We start from the raw sequence: 19,706 nt of genomic DNA, 5'->3' as shown, positions 1-19,706 counted from the left end.
CCCTGGTCACCTCTTGGAACTGTAAGTCTTGCCCTCTAAGCCAACCTTTGCCAACAGAAGACCCTTCCCTTGCCCCTGGAAGTACTCCTTTTGGCTAGGGGGTCTGCCATTTTGGAACCAGAAAACACCAAATTATATGGGGTGCACTAATAAAGATGTTTTGAGCTGATACCGATTGCAAATTATTAATGAGCCACATCAGTCAATACTGATCTGACTGCTGATAGGTAGCTGGGCAGCTTGGAGAACAGCATCTGGCTGATAGGTCTGTTGGGGGGGGGGGGGGGGGGAATTGAGACCTGAGTGGTGAGGGAGGGAGTTAAGAAGGGGCTGGGCTGGGGCTACCCGGCAGGGCAGGGTGGGGGCACAGAACAGAGCCATGAGTGGCTCATCTGGGGGCCACAGCTCTCATCACTGCATGCACCTCCGGGGAGGTACAGGGGGTATGTGTCCCCCAGATCTGTGTGTGGGATGAGGCTGGACTCCCTCTACCCGCTAGGGCCAGGAGCAGTGCTGGGCTCTTCCTGGTGGGGGGGTTGAGATGCACTCACAGCAGGTGGCGGCAGCACGGAAAGGGAAGCTGGGGAGGGGCTAGAGCCACCTCAAAATTCACCATAGTCCCCCTTCCCAGCACTGCCACCACCTGTTCCAAGCACAGCGGTGGCCCAACACCCTTGCCAGGAAGAGACTGGCACCAGCCCTGCCCCCAGCATGGCAGGCATCCCACCCTTGCCCCGTGAACACATCCGGGGGCACGTGGCCCCCATGCCTTCCCTGTCCCATACCCCACCCCAACTGGGCAGCACCTGCCCCAGTCCCACTCCCTCCCTCACTGCCGAGGCCTCGATCTAGTCCTCCCCCACAACAGACTTAACAGCTGCTCTCCAAGCTGCCGAGCTGGCAGCGTGCATGCTGCAGCTGTGCACATGCACACAGCATATATCAGCAACATTATCAGCCACATCAGCCAAAAAAAACGATTACCAATGTTGAAGTAGATTTATCCAGGCCCCTCTAACTTGACTATAAATTTATCCAGGGCTCTATCCAACTATAGATTTATCCAGGCCTCTCATTGATTAAGAAAAAAAGTGAAGCAAAATAAATGGTCTTGCTTCATATTTTAAAATGTTTTAAAATAAGAAAAACTCTTCTGCATATTATGACTCCATGCACAGTTTTTTTGGAACAAATGTTCTTCCTTTCCTAAAAACAAAAAGGTGATAACAGTTTTCAAAACAAAACATGTTGCTGAGCAAGCAACTGTTACGATTTACCCCTTTCTTTTCAAGGATGCTTTGTTTAAATCATGTCTGTTTTCACAATATGAAGTATAAAAAGGTATGTTAACTTGTAGAGGGAGGAAGTTCTGTTAGATCTCCTCCCTACGATTGTATGGTAAAGTCGCCAATAAACTCATACTGAGTCCGTGAATTCTAATACCAAACACAACGCGAAGTTTGATTTCTTCCGCACCAATGTCAATTTTCCTTTTATCAGTGCTGATATAATATGGACAGATGTACGGGTGCACTTCAACAAATTATATCTTTAAAAAAAACAAAATAAAAAAACCCCAAAACATACATTAATTTTACTTCAAAAATATTTTTCTCCTGATTTTGTGTGTTTGTGTAGTGTACATACAGGCGATTACATATTGGTTTAAAAAGAAGTTTTACTTTTATATTTTGTAAGGGGGTATGGGTGGGTGGGTGCAGGTTTGTCTATCTGGGTATGTGTGGGGTGAGGGAGGGTATTGGTATGTGTGTATGAGGTTTGTGGGGGAATGGATAGGTGTGGGGGGATATGGAGTTTGTGGGGTGCTGTGTGTGGGGGAGTAGTTGGGGGGTTGTGGCATGTGTAGAAGGGGAGAGGGGCTGGAGGGTGTGAGGTGGTGTGGGCCCCTGCTAGCCTGGGCTCCATGCTCCTGCCTCCTTCCCCTGGGCTCCTGCCAGCCCCAGCTGCGGGGCATCAGCGTGGGCCCCATGTTTCTGCCCGCCCACTCACTGCCACTTCCTACCCGCCTGCCATGGGTCTCTTTCCCTGGCCGCTTCCCTTTCTTCCTTCCCACCCACACCCACTACTCCCCTCCCCACTCACCTGCTTGCTGCATGACCAGGACCGCAAAATGCAGCAGGAGCCAGCCCACCTTCCACCCCAGTTCCCAGCACAGGTTCTTGTCTCTCTTTTTTCTATAGCATTACATCAGAACTTATTAACCCCTTTACCCCAGGCTAATGTAGGCAGGATGGCTAACAGCATGCGTAACACATGCTTCAATTATGTACCTATGTAGCCATGATGTGTGGGGTCCTGTAATATATTCCAACTTGAAAAAATGATTAAGAATCACACATTTCCAGGAGCCCAGCAGGTAATACAATGCTGAAGGGCAACCAGCAAAGGTCACAGCAGGTAGATCTTGCCTGACTAACCATTTCTTTCTATGACCAGGTCACTAAAAGCTTAGATGCAGGTATCGAGGTAGATGTCATCTACTTGGACTTTAAGAAGGCCTTTGACAGTTTCCCATCCTATTCTTATAAGCAAATTGAACGGCTGTGCCATAGATGATTACACAATCATGTGGGTGGCAAATTGGCTTAAGGGTCATACCCAGAGAGTGGTGGTGGATGAGTCGGTATTGGGGTCCTCCAAGGCTCAGTCCTTGGGCTGGTGCTGTTCAATATCTTCATCAGCGACCTGGATGAGGATGTGGAAAGCACACTGTTCAAGTTCGCAGATGACACCAAACTATGGGGCGAAGCAAACATACTGATGGGAAGAAACTGAATCCAGGCAGACCTGGACCGGTTAGAGAAGTGGGCAGAGAACATTAGGATGCAGTTTCACAAGGACAAGTGCAAGGTGCTGCACCTAGGGAGAGTGAATCACCAGCACATCTATAGGCTGGGGGATGACCTCTCAGGAGCACAGCAGCACAAAGAGATCTCAGAGTTGTTGTCGACTCAAAGATGAATATGAGTCATCAATGTGACAAAGCAAACAGCAGAGTTAATTTGCCATGCATTAGTAGGCGCATCACAAACAGGTTCAGAGAGGTGATGCTTCCCCTCTGTGTGGCACTGGTCAGGCCACAGCTAGAGTACTGCATCTAATTCTGAGAGACACAATTCAAGAAGGATAAGGACAACCTTGACAGGGTCCAGAAAAGGGCCACTTATATGGTTAGAGGCCTGCAGGGAAGGCCTTATGAGGAAAGGCTGAGAGCCCTGGACCCTTTCAGCCTCTGCAACAGAAGGCTAAGGGGGGATCTTGTGGCAGTATACAAATTCACTGTGGGGCAGCAGGGAATAGGAGATGCTCTGTTTACCAGAGCACCCCTTGGAATAACCAGAAGCAACAGTCACAAGCTGATGGAGAGTAGGTTTAGGTTAGACATCCGAAATAACTTCTTCACAGTAAAGGATGCCAGAATCTTGAATGGCCTTCCAAGGGAGGTGGTGCCCTCACCTACCATGGGGGTCTTCAAGAAGAGAAAGGACAAGCACCTGGCTGGGGTCACATGACCCCAGCATTTTTTCCTGCCACTGGCAGGTCCCTTCTGACCCCAGTATTTATGAATCTATGAACTCTATAAAACCAAGTAAGAACAACATTTTTTAACATTTTCTCATTAAAGTTTTGAGTCTTCACAGTTCTTCTAATTATTCCTTTAATATTAATGTTTCAAGTCTCAAAAAAGAGGAGTCCATGTTTCATTAACATTCCTGAAACAGCCTTCTCTCCCTCAAATATTTATCGCTATCATGTACAACTTCTCTGATGGCACACAGTTACAAGAGAAAACCTGTATGAAGTGAACATATTTAGACATTCATGACTTTCAGGAGGCAGAGGGCAGTAAGGCATTCAATTCCCACAGAATGTCAGGTTTTATGAGTCTCGTGTGCTCTGGCAATTAATCAAGTACGCTTTCTCTTTGTATATTAATCTTTTCACTGAACCCAATGCAACAAAGCCTGAACCGCTTGAAATCCACTCAATGAGCTTGTCTACACTACCACTACAACCATGCTCACATAGAGATTTCACAGACATTAGGGCTGGTAGGGACATCAAAAGATCAAGTCCAGCCCCCTACCTGAGGGGCAGGAAGTCAGCTGGGGTGATAGGATCCCAGGAAGATAGGTATCCAATTTTCTCTTGAAAGTGCTCAATGTAGGTGCTTGAACCACCTCCGATGACAGGCTATTTCAGACCTTGGGGGCTTGGATAGCAAAGAAATTCTTCATAGTTTCATAGTTTCTAGGGTCGGAAGGGACCTGAGTAGATCATCTAGTCCGACCCCCTGCCATGGCAGGAAAGATTACTGGGGTCAAATGACCCCAGCAAGGTGTTCATCTAGCCTCCTCTTAAAGACCCCCAGGGTAGGAGCCAGCACCACTTCTCTTGGAAGTTGGTTCCAGATCCTAGCCGCCCTGACCATGAAGTAGCGCCTCCTGATACCTAGCTGATATCTTCCTTACGTCCAGCCTGAAACAGTCTTGTAGTAATTTATAACCATTCAACCTCGTCATCCCTTGGGGAGCTCTGGTGATCCTGATGAGCAACCCGATAAACTTACAGATGGCCACTAGATCACCCCTGAGCCTGCGCTTTTCCAGGCTGAAGAGTCCCATGGGTCTCAGCCTCTCATCATAAGGTCTGTTTTCCTGACCTCTGATCATGCATGTGGCTCTTGTCTGGACTCCCTCAAGCTTCTCCACATTCTTTTTGAGTTGTGGGGCCCAAAACTGGATGCAATACTCCAGCTGCGGCCTCACCAAGGCCAAGTGCAACTGGAGAATGTCGTCCTGGGATTTGCTTGAGAAGCTTCTATGGATGCAAGCCAGCATTTTGCTCGCTTTACTAGCTGCAGCATCGTATTGAAGGCCCATGTTCATCTTGTGGTCAATGGTGACTCCCAAGTCTCTTTCTTCCATAGTGCTACCAAGCCTATAAGGATGCTGCAGGTTTTTCCTCCCACGGTGGAGAACCTTGCATTTTTCAGTGTTAAACACCATCAGGTTCTAGTCCACCCATTTGCTGAGCCTGTCAAGGTCAACCTGGATGGCCCTCCTCTCTTCAGGTGTGGATGCTTTGCCCCAAAGTTTGGTGTCATCAGCGAACTTGGCCAGTCCACTTCTGACTCCAATGCCCACATCATTAATGAAGATGTTGAACAACATGGGTCCCAGGACAGACCCTTTGGGGGCCCCACTGGTCACAGGGCACCATGACGATTAACTTCCTTCAATGACCACTCTCTGGGTCTGACCACGGAGTCAATTTCTCAGCCAGCAGATCATGGTGGACTCAAGGCCACAACTAGCCAGTTTCACCAAGAAGTGACCATGGGATACCAGATCAAAGGCTTTTTTAAAGTCAAGATATACAACATCAATCTTTTCTCCCTTGTCCAAGTGATAGGTCACCTGGTCGTAGAAGAAACTGAGATTGGTCAAGCAAGACCTACCCACAACAAGCCCGTGCTAGCTATCCCTCAGGATGTTGGCATTGGCCAGTCCATTAAGGATGGCCTCTTTAACAAACTTTTCCAAGGCCTTCCTCAGGATAGTCAGGCTGATGGACCTATAGTTTGCCGGATCCACTCTCCTCCCTTTCTTGAAGATAGGCACCACATTGGTCTTCTTCCAGTCATTGGGCACTACACCAGAGCGCCAGGAGTTTTCAAAGATCCCTGCCAGAGGCTGGGCTATGATGCTTGCCAGCTCCTTGTGTACCCTGAGGTTTAGATCGTCAGGGCCAGCTGACTTAAAGGCATCCAGCCTCTCAAGGTGTTCCTTCACAAGATCAGCATAGATGGAGGGCAGGGGATCTCCCTCACCTGGACCTCCCTGTCCCGTAGTGGGCATGGGCATCCCATGAGACTGATGAAAGACCGACACAAAGTACCCATTTAATAGGTTGGCTTTTTCCTGGGCATCAGTTGTCCCATTTGGTTTAGCAGGGGTCCAATGCTGCCCTTGCTTTTCCTTTGGCTTCCCACATATCTGAAAAAGGACTTGTTATTGTCCTGGATACTCGAGGCTAGTTGGAGTTCAGTTGCAACCTCGGCTTTCCTGGTTTGCTCCCTGCAGGACCGGACCAGTGCAGAATATTCCTCCTTGGAGGTGAATCCCATACTCTGCAGGCCTTCTTTTTAGCCTCAGGAGGTCTGCTAGATCCCTGGCGAGCCAGGGGGACTGCTGTGCCCTCTTGCTGCCTTTCCTCCCAGGTGGAATAGAATTAGCTGTGCATTGAGGATCGCTCCCTTGAGGAGCAACCACTCTTCCTGAACTCCCCTCCCCCTGCAGTTGTGGTCCCTTAGGGCCTCACTGACAAGCCTCCTGAGCTTGTCAAAGTCGGCTTTTCTGAAGTCAAGGACTCCCATGTTGCTGACTGACTTGCCAGCTTTACGGCAGATGGTGAAGGTGATCAGCTTGTGGTCACTGTCATCCAGCTTCCCATCGATCATTACGTTTCCGATTAGGTCATCCCCAGTTACCAGTACCAGGTCAAGCAGCAGTTTACCTCTCGTTTGCCTGTAGACTTCTTGAGTCAGGTAGAGGTCATCCATGCACGAGAGGAAGCTTTGTGACTGCTCGGATTTTGCTGAGTTATCCTCCCATGAGATGTCATGGGTGACTTCAACTACCCAGACAAGCATGGTCCTGGAGCATGCGGCCTCAGCCAGTTCCCGGGCGAACTCCTGGTCAAGATCTTGGCTTTGGGTGTGAGGTCTTTAGTAGATGCCTACTGTTGCGTCCCCTGTGCTGTGTTCCCCAAGGATTTTAGCCCAGAGGGTCTCCAGTCATCCACCCTGGTCGCCAATATCAGCTTGCAGGGACACGTAGCTTTCCTTAACATAGACAGCTACACCCCCACCCCTTTCACCTACTCGATCTCTGCTGTACAAGGTATAGCCCTCTATACCCGTGGTCCAGTCATGGGTGGGGTCCCACCAGGTCACCGTTATCCCTATAATGTTATAATTATTTGTGTTAAGCAGGAGGACAAGTTCCTCCTGCTTATTCCACAAGCTCCTGCCATTTGTGTACAAGCAGGCAAGTGTCCCCTTGGGGGCTCTTGCCTTGTCCACAGATTGTACCAGGCCTGGGGCACGGGTAGGCTCCCTTAAGTCCCTTGGCCTGCTGGCTTTGCAAGGGTTGCTCAGCAGGCCAGCAGTGGCGATAGTCCCCCCCATCCTCTAGCAGGCTTAGTTTAAAGCCTGGTGGAGCAGGTTAGTCAGTCTGGCTGAGAAGAGCCTCCTCCCCAGAGGAGAGAGGTGGAGGACATCTCTTCCCAGCAGCTTGCTGCCTCTCTCGCTAAAGAGCAGGCTGTGGTCATAGAAGCCAAAGCCTTCCTGATGACACCAGCGTCACAGTCTTTGGGTAACTACCTGGATCCTCCTCTCCCTCCTCAGCCCATACCCCAAGACCAGGAGGATCAAAGAAAACACCACCTGTGCCCCCAGACCCTTTAGCCCCACTCCCAAATCCCTGTAGCGCCTCACGACCCAGCTGGGAACACTCCAAGCCGTGTCATTGGTGCACACATGAATAAGGAGCATGGCTGGAGGAGCTGAGAGATCTTCTCTGCAATGTCTTGGATGTGGGCCCCCAGGAAGCAGCAGACTTCCCAGGCTAGGGGGTCAGGACTGCAAGACTCTGTTGACCGTTAAAACTGTTTTGCATGAAAAGATCAGACCAACTCATACTATAATAATCTAAGCATACTCACTTCGCATGATTAGTCAAATCAGGGTGCTAAAATCCCATTAGATTATGGCTAGAATACAAACCATGTTGTATCTAAATTTCTGAACATATCAAGATGTCATTTATTAAAGAACAGGAAAACACACCTAATTGATTCAGTAGTTTTCTTATTTCTGCCTGTACAAATCAAGGATTTGGTGGGTGATACCTTTTATTGGACTACCTGTATAGTTCAGAGTAGCCTTCAGGCTCAGATCTGGGAAACAAGCAGACAGTGTGAACTAAGCAACAGATAGAACAGTGGCCTGCATATAACTCAATATAAATAAAAACAGTCTGCTTAAAAGAATGGAGGAGAACCTACTAATCAAGAAGCGGGAGCAGCAACTTATTTATTTTTAATTATATAATCTAGTTTCTAAAAAGGCAGCAGTACTTTTTCAGCATACCAATGGTTCATCAGAGGAGCTGATATTGTTACTTTTTACATTGCACACACCTGAAAAATTAGGTGTCCACAATATTGGACATATTTGAATTGATCCTTTTTCCTAGAGTTCTATCTGCAGGGGCTGTTAAAAATAACCGTCTGAAACAAGATGAAACATGCACATGTTTGCTTTCACATTTTGGAAACAAGGATATATTTAAAAATATATCAACAATAAAAATGGACAGCATTTACTAGGAAAAGATCATATTCAATGGTTGTAATATAGAATGTGTTGTTTAGAACACACTGGCTAGACATTCTCTCAAATATTTTTAAAGATTCTATAGCTTAGCATGTCTATAAAAATCAGTTAAAGCAACTATTCGTTGCTAGTGATAAAGTGTCTTTTCAGAGAAGGTGTTACTGCACACAGTTTGCCTGCAATGACCTTTACATTTGTCTAAAACATTTTTAATGTAGTTCACTAAATATTGACCCTTCTCTGTATCCATTTCCAGAAACAACTGTAAAAGTTACATTATGTATATCCTACAAAGAGTAACTGCTTTCAAGTCACTCCAACTTTAAAATACTTAAAATAGCTTTTGTTTAATATTAATATTCACTACTGAAACTACCATTCTATTACACTCAAAAAAATAAGGCTTAGCAGATGAAATATTGTGCTTTGACTTTCCTTACGCTAAATATGAATTACATTTTGAGAGTGACAATTCACAGTATTAAAAAAAGCCCTTAACAGAAAGAAACAAAAAGGAACACTGGAAACAGAAGGGACAGCATCTACCTCACAAGGACAGCTAAGTCCCTGGTTGCGGTCAGGATGGCCGATATTCTGGACAGGGCTTTAAACTAAGATTGCTAGGGAATAGGGATAAACAAATTCAAACATGTCTAGGGACCAACATACAAGGAAGCCGTGCAGATAGGGACATTGGGAGAGTCACTCTTGCAGGAGCTGAGGGAATAGTTCTCCAACAGCAGGACGGGAAGACGAGGGTCTCAGTAGGAGGACTTAGTTGCCTATATACTAACACCAGGAGCATGGGGAACAAGCAGATGGAGCTAGCCCTCCTACTCTCCAGTGTGCCTTATGATCTAGTATGGAATATAGAGACCTGATGGGACTTAGCACATGACTAGAGTGCAACTATAGAGGGCTACACCCTACATAGGAGGGACAGGGCAGGGAAGAAAGGTGAAGGCATTGCTTTCTATGTGAAAGAGCAGTACACCTCCTTGGAGGCCAACATTAGCTCCACAAATGGACAGGCTGAAACCCTCTGGGTCAAGTTGTGAGGGAGAAGGGGGTGGCAGTGAGAGAGACCTAATTGTAAGTGTATACTACAGACCACCAAACCAAGAGGACAAACTCGTCTGGAGTTCACCCGAGAACTGACTAAGGCCACACATGCACATGACATGGTCATCATGGGCAATTTGAATTATCCAGACATTTCCTGGGAGGAACACTTGGCCAAGTTGGATCGGTCGCAATCCTTCCTGACTTGTGTCAAGCAGCTGTCCTTCTTTAACTACATAGGGAACAGAAGGAAAACAAATGAACAATGGCCCCACACTCTCAACTCAGGAGAGCTGGTTATCAGTACTCAGGAGAAAGCTGAACTCCTGAATGACTACTTCACCTTGGCCTTTCACCAGACCAAGGGGAAAAGCATGCCAGGTAGAGTAGAGGATGAGCACAGTAGGAATAATCACCTTCTTACTATTGCCATAGAACTGGTGTATAACCAATTAATAAAATTAGATGTATACAAGTCACTGAGACCAGATGATCTTCATCCAAGAGTGCTGAAGGATCTGGTCAAAGTCAATGCGGAACCCCTGGCAAAACTCTCCCACAACTTGTGGTGTTCTGGAGAAGTTCCTGAGGACTGGAAGAGGGCCAGTGCTGTGCCCATCCACAAGAAGTACAGGAGGGAGGATTCAGGTAACTATAGGCCAATCAGCCTAACTTCCATCCTAGGTAAAATCCTAGAAAAGTTCATCAAGGAATCTATCTTTCATAAGCTTCAGAAGGTAAGGTTCTGAATGGCAGCCAGCATGGCTTTGTCACAGGCAGGTCTTGCCTTACCAACCTCATCTCCTTCTATGACCAGGTAACTTGCCACTTGGACACAAGAAAACAGGTTGATATTGTATACCTTGACTTCTAAAAGGCCTTTGATCTAGTATCCCACAATGTCCTCATGAGAAAATTGGAGGATTGTGGGCTTAACCCCAAGATAGTCATGTGGGTGAGAAACCGGCTGCAGGATAGAACCGAGAGTCGTAGTGAACGGATCTGCCTCAGCCTGGTGAGAAGTGGACAGGGGTGTCCTGCAAGGGTCGGTGCTTGGTCCAGTACTTTTCAACATCTTTATTAATGATTTGGATGCGGTGTGAAGAGCTCACTGGCCATGTTTGCAGATGACACCAAAATGCTCACACTTGAAGATAGGCTACAGATGCAGGCAGACCTAGACAGGCTAGCAAGTTGGGCAGATTAGAACCTGATGAAATTCAACATTGAGAAATGTAAAGTGCTCCACCTTGGGAAAAACAACCCCCACACACCTACAGGCTTGGTGGCACCAAACTGACAAGTACCACGAACGAAATGGACCTGATGGTAATAATAGACCACAATACAAATATAAACCAGCAGTGCAATGCCCAATAGGGTAAATAATACTCTGGCATGCATCAATCGATGCACCTTCACAAAGCCAAGGAGGTGATTCTTTCGCTCTACTCAGCACTGGTGAGACCACAGCTGAAGTACTTCATCCAGTTCTGGGCACCACACTTTAACAAGGATGTGGACAAGCTTGAGAAAGTCCAAAGAAGAGCCATCCGTATGATCAGTCCTAAAAGGCAAGCCATACAAGGAAAGGTTGAGGGATCTGGGACTCTTCAGCCTGACGAAAAGAAGGCTGAGAGGGGACCTGGTAGCAGCTTACCACTACACTAAGGAAGTACATCAAGGGCTCGGTGAGCAACTGTTCATGAGGGCACCTGAAGGGAAAATCAGGAATAACTGCCACAAACTCCTAGAAGACTGATTCAGGCTCAACATTAGGAAGAACTTCTTCACAGTCAGGTTGTCCAGACTGTGGAATAAGCTCCCTCCAGAGGTAGTGCAGTCGCCTACCCTAGAAATCTTCAGAAGGAGACTAGACAGTCACCTTGCTGAGGTCACCTGACCCCCAGTTGTCCTTCCTGCTTGGTGCAGGGGGCTGGACCCAATGATTTTCCGAGGTCCCTTCCAGCCTTACAATCTATGAATCTATGAAAAACACCTTTAGAAAAACTATATACATGCCCTAATTTATTTATATTTGCTATCCAGTTGTCTATTAGTGATTTCCGTTTTCCACATATAAATACCTGTTGTATATTTTATGAGAAAGATAAATTTGTACTTATCACACATACGGGTTTTAAAAATATGATGGAAACCACTAGCAACAACTTGAAAAGCATTGTAGCTGCCTTAGAGTGTTTGGTCTCAACAAATATAATGCAAAAGGCACAAGAAAAAAATAACACTGCTTTTTCACAAAACAGTGAAATACAGCTACAATACTTCATTACAGAGGGCTAAACAACTGAAAAAAAGATTTTGAAACACATGGGGAATAACTGATGAATATACAAAACAGAAGGAAGAAAACCTGGCCAGAAAGAAAGAACAGTACTACAGCATTCAAACATGGTTCTTCATGGCTTACCATTCTCAGCTGTACCCAAAGGACAATGGACCAGTTCTATGCCAGTCAACTAGTTACAGTTTCAAGGGCCAGCAGAGGACAACTACAAAACAATGACACTCTGGCCATTCTGTCTTTTGGCCATACTAATGGCTACTGAGATGAATGGCATAAAAGCAAGGTCAGGACTCCCTGTAACAGCTCATACCTTCCCCTTTGTTCCAGGTACAATGCTGTGTTCCCTGCTCCACCCTTGCTGCCCATTTCTTCCTAGGTGTCCCTACTTATCTCACCTGCCATGTCTTACGATCATAGGAAAGTAGGGCGAGAAGGGACCTCACAAGGTCATGCATTTCTGCTCAAGGCAGGAACATCCCTGACTAAAACATCCCAGCCAAGCGTCTGCCTAACCTGCTCTTGAAAACTTGCACAGATGGAAACCACAATTTCTCTAGGTTCCAATGCTTGAACACGCTCATAGTCAAAGTTCCTCTTAATCTCCAACCTAAATTTGTCCTGCTGAACCTGGAGGCCGTTGCTCCTAGTCCTGTCACCTATAGACAGAGAGAAAAGCCCATCTCCATCCTCTCTATAATTGCCCTTCAGGTATTTGAAGACTTAGCACACTAAGTAACTCTAGCTCTTTTAACCTTTCTTCATAAGTCTCGTCTCCCAGGCCCCTAACTATCTCTGTTGCTCCATGCTAGATTCTTTTCAAACTGTCTACAACCTTCTTTAATGTGGGGCCCAAAACTGGACAGTTCTCCAAGTGAGGCCTCACCAGTGCTGAAGAGCGTGGAAGAATCACTTCCTTTGACCTGCAAGTGACACTCCTGTTTATATAACTAGTATATTGTTACATGTTTGTCTGTTTGCAACAAGAGCATGCTGTTAGCTGATATTCAATTTATAGTCTACTGTAAACCCCAGGTTCTTCTCTGCAGTACTGCAGCCCCAGCCAATCCCAGCCTGCACTGTGCCTGCTATTATTCTGTCCCAAGTGCATGACTTTGCATTTGTCCTTACTGAATTTCATTTGGTTGATTGTGGACCATTCTCCAGTCTATCCAGAGCATTCCAGAACTTAGACCTACCTTCCAGAGTATCCACCCAGCTTGGTGTTGTCTGCAAATTTACTAAGGGTGATTTTACTCAATGGGCAGGTAGCTGAAGGGGTATGTGTAGTTAACAGGGTTTCTGGCTTTGCTAAATCCCCTTGTATGTCATATTTTACCTTGGATTTCCTCCCCACAGTAAGCTGTCTGGGTTCTTTCTTCCCAAACCAGTTTCCTCCTTTTGAAGCTTCTAATGCTTTCTGAAGAGGCCTGATAAGCCTTCTTTGTGGCTTGTCAGGCCTTCCTCTATTTTCCCCAAGCTTACCACAATCAGTTCTCCTACATTTCCTTTCTTTCTAGCACAAGCAGTGCTCTTGCCTTCTTAGTTAGAGTCCTTTGCTGCTAGGACTTTTCTCCTACTGTTCTCAGGGATATAGCTTCCAGCATGTCTGATTTATTTTTCTTCCCTGCAGTGGGGATTGAAGAGGCTCTGTTGCACTCCCTAAACAGGAGAATTTCACCTGCTACCCTGCTTCCTTCAAACTACAACTGCAAGCTAAAAAGACTGGATGGTAATCATGGGCAACTGGTGCCTCCTGAGTTAGGGGGGGCACCTGCCCCCCCACAGTGGCCAGTCAGCGACCAGGGGGAAGGAGGTAGGGAGGGAGTCCCCCCCGTGTCTGATCATGCTGAGCCAGAAGTAGCAGCAGTGCTCCACTGGCACTTCCAGGCACACTGCTGGCACTTTCGGGAGACCATGATCGGCCACTGGGATTGCTTCTCCTGGCACCCCCACTCCTTGGCCAGAGCTCTCAGGGGAGGCACTAGTGCTCTCACCTGCCCCCTCTGCCTGGAAATGCTGGCTGTCAGGGGGTCTCAAGGCATGCATGTGCATCCGGTATGCATTGCCATGGATGGTAACCTTGGTCATCATCTTCATAACAAGCCTAAAGTCCAGAGCAGGAAGACTCCATGAGAACCAGGTGGGAAGGAAAAAAAAATCCTGAAGAAACTGAACACAGAAGAGAAATGGGTTTTCATATCAAGAGAACTACAAAACTGTCTATTCTGAAAATGGATTATGATTAAATGTGCTGTAAACAAGATATTGCATTGCTTCAAAACATCTAGGTCCTTCCTGTTCCTGAAGTTGCACATTATTTTGTTGTTTAATTACAATATCACAAAGTTGTTTCCTTTTTCTTTTTTAAGTGAGTGGATTTATCAGAAGAGGCATATGTTTATATGTCTAATACCATAAAAGTGCGATTATTTGCACAAAAGTCCCCTGTAAAAAGGTACTGTATTGTAAATGTCAAGGTCCTACTTGTAACCTTTGGTCAATGGGAAGCAAGCCTAAAACCAGAAGAGAAAAAAATATTTCCTCACATATTTCAGATAAGAATTAGAACAGAGAATAAGGCTGGAAGGACTCTCAATATACTATTTAATCCAACTCTCATGCTCAAAACAGGATCATGTTTAAAAAAATAAAGTTTAATCTAGGCAGTCCTAATGTGAAATGGTTGAGAAACCATTACCCTAAGGAGATGGGACAAGAATCCCAGTAGGGCTAAGACTGCCTTATACCAAAAGTTTGATCCACGTAACTACAGAAATACAGTTAGTTGTGTTAGCTTTAAATCAAGGAGAAGGCAGAGCAGATTTGCACTTTATAGACTAACCAAAGTAGATTATACATAACTAGATAGCTTCTCATCTAATATGAGACAGAGAAAACTATCTTATCAAAGCAGTGGCTGTTGTATATGGTAAGAAAGATGCTGCCATGAACCATAAGACTCAAATCCAAAAAAATTGGTCAGCCAAAAATTAGATTTAGAGCAATTTATCAGGAAGCAGCAATTCCTGTAACCCCATTGCGGCCATTTACTAATGTGCTTGCCCTTTACTGACCGTATGACTTTATTAATTGTCCAGGTGGACAGCCTACATGAACTGTCAAATGATGGTAATATGGTGAAATGTTGAAGTCATTAGTAGAACAAGTAACATGACAGTGCCGAAAACACGAGCTCTCTCTCAGTATTGGTATATACTGATCAAATACTTGAGAAATAAGAGTGAGCAAGCCTTAACAAAGATAGATATCCGACAGATAAGAATTATGTCCTTGATTTTTCTTTATCGCCTTTTAGAACTCTGATGTGTCTAGTTGAAAAATAAATTTCCTCAGTTTCCTTTTTCCTTCCTCACAAGTGTTACTAAACAAGGTTTCCAAAGGACAGCTTCCTAGATTACACGAGCGCAAAGTAAGGGAGGAGGAGCCCTAAGGAGTAGCCTTACATTTACTCAACAGAGCTGAGAAACTAGAATTCCAACACGTAATTAGACTTTGGTTTCTTCTCTCTGTGCCAGGTTGGGTGATATATATGGGCAAATACGGGCAGTATTATTACAATCCTTATAACACAAAAATATTTTAAGTTCCACAGGGAACAACATCATGTGAACAGTTATTCTGGTCCGTGAACAGTTTTGTTTTTTTTAATTCCACCATAACCAGTATTTTACAGTGATGCAAGATGATACACCTTAATAAAGTACATGTTACAGGCCAGACTTACTAAGAAATATTTGTCAGCATAAAAATGTCAATTATGGATGAGGGTTTCTTTTGCAATATTTCCCTTCCAACAGCGACAACAACAATATCCTAGAGCAGGCGTTCCCAAAGTTTTTATGCCATGGCCAGGCAAACTGTGGCCTGGAAGTGATTGCAGCTCAGCAAACCATGGTCCAGCAGTCACAGCTGACCGTGGCCAGAATTTCCAGCCAGAAGACAGGTAAGGATACCCCCACCCCTGGGTAGAGGGGTGGGCAAAACCCTGCACTGCTGCAGGCCCTGCAGAAGGACCTGTGGCCTCTCCGCCTGGCTCTAGGGGGCCACAGTTTGCCAGTCCGCGGCCACTTCTGGTCCAGCAGCTGACTGTGCCGTGGCCGACCACCGGGCTGTGGCCTGGGGACTGAGAAGCCCTGTCCTAGAGTATCCATAGCTATACTGACATATAGATGTTGTGGTCAACAGAGCTTATTTCACTACCAAGCAAACATAATATACCAATAAAAGCAACTTATTAGTATAAACAGCATTTATACTAGAAAGGTTTACTGGTATAGCACACTTTTCCCATTGTATACTTGGGAACAGCACCACCAAAGTATATACACCTTCTCCTACCATAGGCATGTGTATATTTCCAACCCCTCTAAAAAACCAACCTTGAATCTGTAAATTTATCAGTTGTTAGTAACAACCAGGGGTGCACCGATATATTGGTCAGCCATCAAATCGGCACCGATAAAAGGAGAAATGACATTATTGGCTATCAGCTTTTTTTGGTCATTGCAGCTGATAATTATTAGTGCGTGCCCAGAACACCCTGGTGAGCATAGTTCAGACCTGCACGTTAATGCCATGTGCGCAGCAGAGGCCTGAGCACTGGGGCTGCTGCAGAGACATTGGGTTGTATGGGGACAGGGTAAGGCACCATGTGAGGGACATTTCACTCTGCCAGGCACCAAGCAGCTTTACAAAAGTGGCTTCTCCCTGGTGGCCATGGGAGCTCAGCTGCACGGGCCCATCGGTGCTGAGGAAGCAGCAGACTTTGGGGCTCCAGAAGTGCTCAGCGCCACTGTCCACATAAGGGTCTGCCCCATCAGCCAGGGAAGACAGCATGGGCTGTGTGGGGAGTGGGGCTGTGGGTAGGCGCCCTGCGCGAGGGGGTGATGTGCATGGGAATAAGGCAGTCATCACCTTCCTCATCGAGGGCCAAAGCAGGCAGAAGGTTGCTCCTGGGCCACAGAATGCCCAATACAATGTTTTGAGTTGCTCTAAGAAGCTCTGAATAAAAAAGGTTTATTTATGTCAGTAATTTAAAATGCCTTTAACTATTACTATATATCGGTTATCAGATTGGCATCAACCAATATGGTTGGTTAATCATCAGCTATCGGTACCGGCCAAGAAAATCTTTATTGGTGCAGCCCTAGTAACAACAGTTACCAGCAGGGATAATTAGTGCCCTGATCATATCAGTAATAGAAGCAAAGGTCATATGACTTATTAATCTTAAACAGAACATTTATTAATTGAGGCCAATTCATATTAAACAAGAACATTTTACACAGTGCACACTCTTTTGGAATATAAATAGTTCATGACTTCTATGAAGAAAGAGTAGTTTCAAATACATTTCTTGCAGAAGCTTTGTATGATGCCAAAGATGACAAAGCTTTTAATTTAAATCGTTCTAAACTGTTTCAACTTGGGTGCCAGTTTTACACAAGTTTGAGCATAAAACCTTATTTTTGGTCATTTCTCTGGGGCCACAACATATCATCAAGAGAATATATAACATGGTCACTATTGAAAATGCAAGTAGAAAAAAAATATATAGAAGAGCCTTCATTATCTCCTATCACTAACCCAGTAATCCTAACATATTTATCTGAATAAATCAAGGAGAGAGGTCAGTTCCAGGCTAGACTCCCTATCAGCCTCATCTGGTTAAGGCACAGCAGTTCCCGGGACTAACAGAACACAAAGGAGCATTGCTTCCATCTGTCTTTGACTCCCCAGTCAAATGACCAGGTATTCATTTATAGCTGGGGAATTAGGTATGGCTTTTGGCAGAAGTCTAGAATGAGGCTCAAATATGCACCACTGAAGCTGCAGCGAAGCACCTTAATTACTCTGCCATGCAATTGTTTCTGCACCATAAGCTGTCTTTTAGGATGCAGAATATTTTCAACCATAAGGCCTTTGACATTTCCTGAAGAAAATCATGGGTTAGAACCTGAAACTTTCATTGACAGTCCATCAAAGCATCCATAATGCTTCAATTATAGCAGGCACTTCAGCCACACTGTCATATCACCAGTGATATGAGCAGACCACATGCTCAGTCTGGATATTACCTGTTTTGTTTCCTGGGTCTATTCTTTTTTCTGTGTCTATATGCCCCTGCTGCTGTCAGCATCACTCTCCCCGACTCCATGGCTTTCTGGCCTCCTCACTTACTTTCATTCTCTTCTCTGCATATTCATTTTCTCTTTCTTTTCATTCCTATTCCTGTACTCAAATTCTCATCACCATTGAGTCACATGCACACTAATCTACACACAATTTATTTCTAACTGTCAAATGAACCCAGTCAAAAACTGCCCAGTTTGAAACAGCTCTGAAACCAACCAGGTTCTCTCAGTTTCAAAGCTGCTCAAGGAGCTCCCACAGCTCCATTACAAGACCTAGGGCACATTCTAAGTATTAGTGTAACTAGTATTAATGAGATGTGGAAAGCTCAGAGCTGGTTGTTCCTATATGAAACAGCAGTGCTTTTAATACCAAAAATCAATGGGATTTGCTAAATAACAAGTGCAATTTGCAGGATTTCTATAACAGCCCGCCATACCCAGTTGATACTGGATTATTGCCACTACTGGATTACTGTCATCTTCGCTCATCTTCTGTATTGGCTCTAGCACCCTCCTGTCAACCTTCAAACAAAATTTTGATTTGTTAATGAATCCAACCCATGACATAACAGATATAACATTCCAAAATACATCCCAACTGCCCCAGCCACACACAGAGACACACAAAGAGACAGCAGGATCAACGGTGCTACCACAATCCAGACCTCCAAAAATCTTGTTATCCCTCTTCTGCTCCCCCCCACTGCACATTTTTTTCTTCCTTATTCAGAGAATCAGCTCAAAAGCCCCCAAATCCATTGATTTAGCCTACTGTTCACTCATTCACACAGTAGGGAAGGCCCCACAGGCCACAGGCCAAGTCAGATTGGATCCACCCTCTTTTCCCCCATCTCTACATTTGGAAAGTGATGAGAGAAACGAGTTAGCTGTGCCACTTTGCAGTCCGGCTGCGGGCTGGGCTGGGCCAGGCCGGGCGGGCCGACAGGAGACACTGACGTGGTTTCTGAGGCAAGAGCTTTGGCAGGCGGTAGCTGTCATAGTCCTGGGGGGAGTGGGCTGCAGCACCCGCGAGCTCGAGCCAGGTTTGAAAGGGCAGCGCTGGATAACTGCCCACGTGGGCGCCCTGGGTGCAAGGCTTGGGATGCCCCGCGCAGGAGGGCGGCAGGAGCTGCCCCCGGGAGATATCACTGGCTTGCGGGGCAAGAGACGGAGAGGCGGTGTGTGCATGCGCTTGTGTGTGCAGCTGCGTGAGCATGTGCGCGTGTGTGCGCGTGTCGGGGGGCAGGGGGCTCCCATAGTACTTCCAGGGCCGGAGGACAGCGGCCACCTAGGCACTCCGGCCGAAGAGCCTGCGGGGGACTCAAGGGCCAGCCCCACCCGCCCCTGGGAGAAGAGAGGGGGAGGGCCCGCTTCCCCCACGGCCTCACCAGCTCGGTCTCGCTGCTGCTGCTGCCGCCGCCGGAGTCGGGCTGGGCCCAGCGGCCCGGAACATGAACCCGGCGCCCGGCCCGGCCTGGCCCGGCCGCTCCCGGGGAGACGCCGCTCTGCACCACCCGCGGGCCCAGGCGGCCGCGCCAGCCCCTCCCCCTTCCTCGGCCGCGCCCGGAAGCAGCGGAGGCAGCGGCAGGAAGCCGGAAAAAACCATTTCGGCCCCACCGCCCCGGAGGCTGCGCGGCTGGTTTGGCCCAGGGCTGCCGCCCCGCTTCCGCTCCTCCTCCCCACCCCCCATGCCCCCGCGGCCCCTGCCAGGCCACACCACGGCCTGGCAGAACGCGCAGCCCCCACTTCCCTCGTCCCC

At 46.7% G+C, this 19,706-nt stretch overlaps 1 protein-coding gene across 2 annotated transcripts in view; it reads right to left on the bottom strand.

The window, feature by feature from the left end:
* The window catches only part of GPATCH2 (G-patch domain containing 2), a 257,162-nt gene extending 237,651 nt beyond the window's left edge, over positions 1-19,511 (bottom strand). The window contains exons 1-2 of one of the 2 annotated variants that reach the window (XM_090048834.1): positions 19,336-19,511; positions 2,620-2,706 (exon numbers count right to left, since the gene is read on the bottom strand). In XM_090048834.1, coding sequence (XP_089904960.1) covers positions 2,620-2,706; positions 19,336-19,400 — 152 coding nt within the window. In that variant the 5' untranslated portion in view covers positions 19,401-19,511. The remainder of the gene's footprint in view (positions 1-2,619; positions 2,707-19,335) is intronic. The other variant, XM_090048842.1, reaches the window with a different exon arrangement.
* Positions 19,512-19,706: the final 195 nt, after the last annotated feature.

Source organism: Crocodylus siamensis, chromosome 1 (genome assembly GCF_052110815.1).
Source record: "Crocodylus siamensis isolate JL-2025a chromosome 1, ASM5211081v1, whole genome shotgun sequence".
NCBI lineage: Eukaryota > Metazoa > Chordata > Crocodylia > Crocodylidae > Crocodylus > Crocodylus siamensis.
Note: the sequence above shows the minus strand (reverse complement) of the source record. Positions and strands in the feature narration are given on the sequence as shown.